Source organism: Egretta garzetta, unplaced genomic scaffold (genome assembly GCF_000687185.1).
Source record: "Egretta garzetta isolate BGI_Z169 unplaced genomic scaffold, ASM68718v1 scaffold59, whole genome shotgun sequence".
NCBI classification, from domain to species: domain Eukaryota; kingdom Metazoa; phylum Chordata; class Aves; order Pelecaniformes; family Ardeidae; genus Egretta; species Egretta garzetta.
The window spans coordinates 1,843,262-1,844,134 of NW_009267230.1; the positions used below are offsets into that span (position 1 = coordinate 1,843,262).

Here is an 873-nt window from a genome sequence, read left to right on the forward strand (position 1 = left end):
AAGCAGAGTGAGGGGTGCCTGTGTGCGCTGTGGCCCTTGAGCACCCTCTGCCCCCTGCCCCTAATGCAGGCAGTCTGCAACAGGCCTGGAGAGGAGCTGTTTGGGAGAGGATACCCAAAAGGAGGGGGCAGGAGGAGAGCAGGAGGAGGGAACAGCCCTGCAGGGAGCAAGGGGCTGCAGGAGGGCAGGGGACCCGCCAGGAGAGCTGGGGTGCCAGGGGCAGGGAGCAGCGTGCCATTACCTGGTGTGGGAGGCAAGCGCAGATCAGCGTATGTGACCCCTTCTTCCATCCCTCCCTCACTCTCTCGCTCTGTGCCCCACGGGGGAAGCAGCAACCCACTCCCAGCCCCTTTTGGCAGCCCTGTGTGATGCAAAATGGAAAGTGTCACTTCCTGATGCGGTCCCCAGAGGCACCACCTGGGCCACAACCCTGGGGGCTCACGATGCTCCCGGGGCAAGGGGTGGCCCCATCTGGGCCAGCACTCAGGCGTTCCCAGCATGAGGGAATCCTGCAACCCCTGGCTTCGGGGCAGCAAGCAGTGAGGATGGATGCTAGCTCGGACATGGGGCCAGGGCTGCACCGGGCAGCTGTGCCGAGGCTGCTCCCCCTGCCCCGACCCCTCGGTGCTCAGCAGATCTGCCCTAGGGACTGCACAGGGGGACCTGGTCACCCCTGGGGAGCAGGACACAGGGCCCTGTCTGCGTCCCATGCTCCACACTCCCCAGGCAGCAAGGCCACAGCATGTTTGCTCAGATGAGGTTTCTGCTGCCTTTTTTGCATGGAGCTGGCAGCTGCATCTCAGCCTTGGAAAGCTGGGGGGGCTGGGGTGCTCCTTCCCCTCCCCGAGGCTTGAGGGCTGCCGTGATGGGCAC

At 64.9% G+C, this 873-nt stretch overlaps 1 protein-coding gene across 1 annotated transcript in view; it reads right to left on the bottom strand.

Moving 5' to 3' along the window:
- The window catches only part of LOC104133892 (killer cell lectin-like receptor subfamily G member 1), a 2,918-nt gene extending 2,609 nt beyond the window's left edge, over positions 1 to 309 (bottom strand). The window contains exon 1 of the mRNA XM_009647356.2: positions 242 to 309. Coding sequence (XP_009645651.1) covers positions 242 to 290 — 49 coding nt within the window. The 5' untranslated portion in view covers positions 291 to 309. The remainder of the gene's footprint in view (positions 1 to 241) is intronic.
- Between the last annotated feature and the right edge of the window lie 564 nt (positions 310 to 873).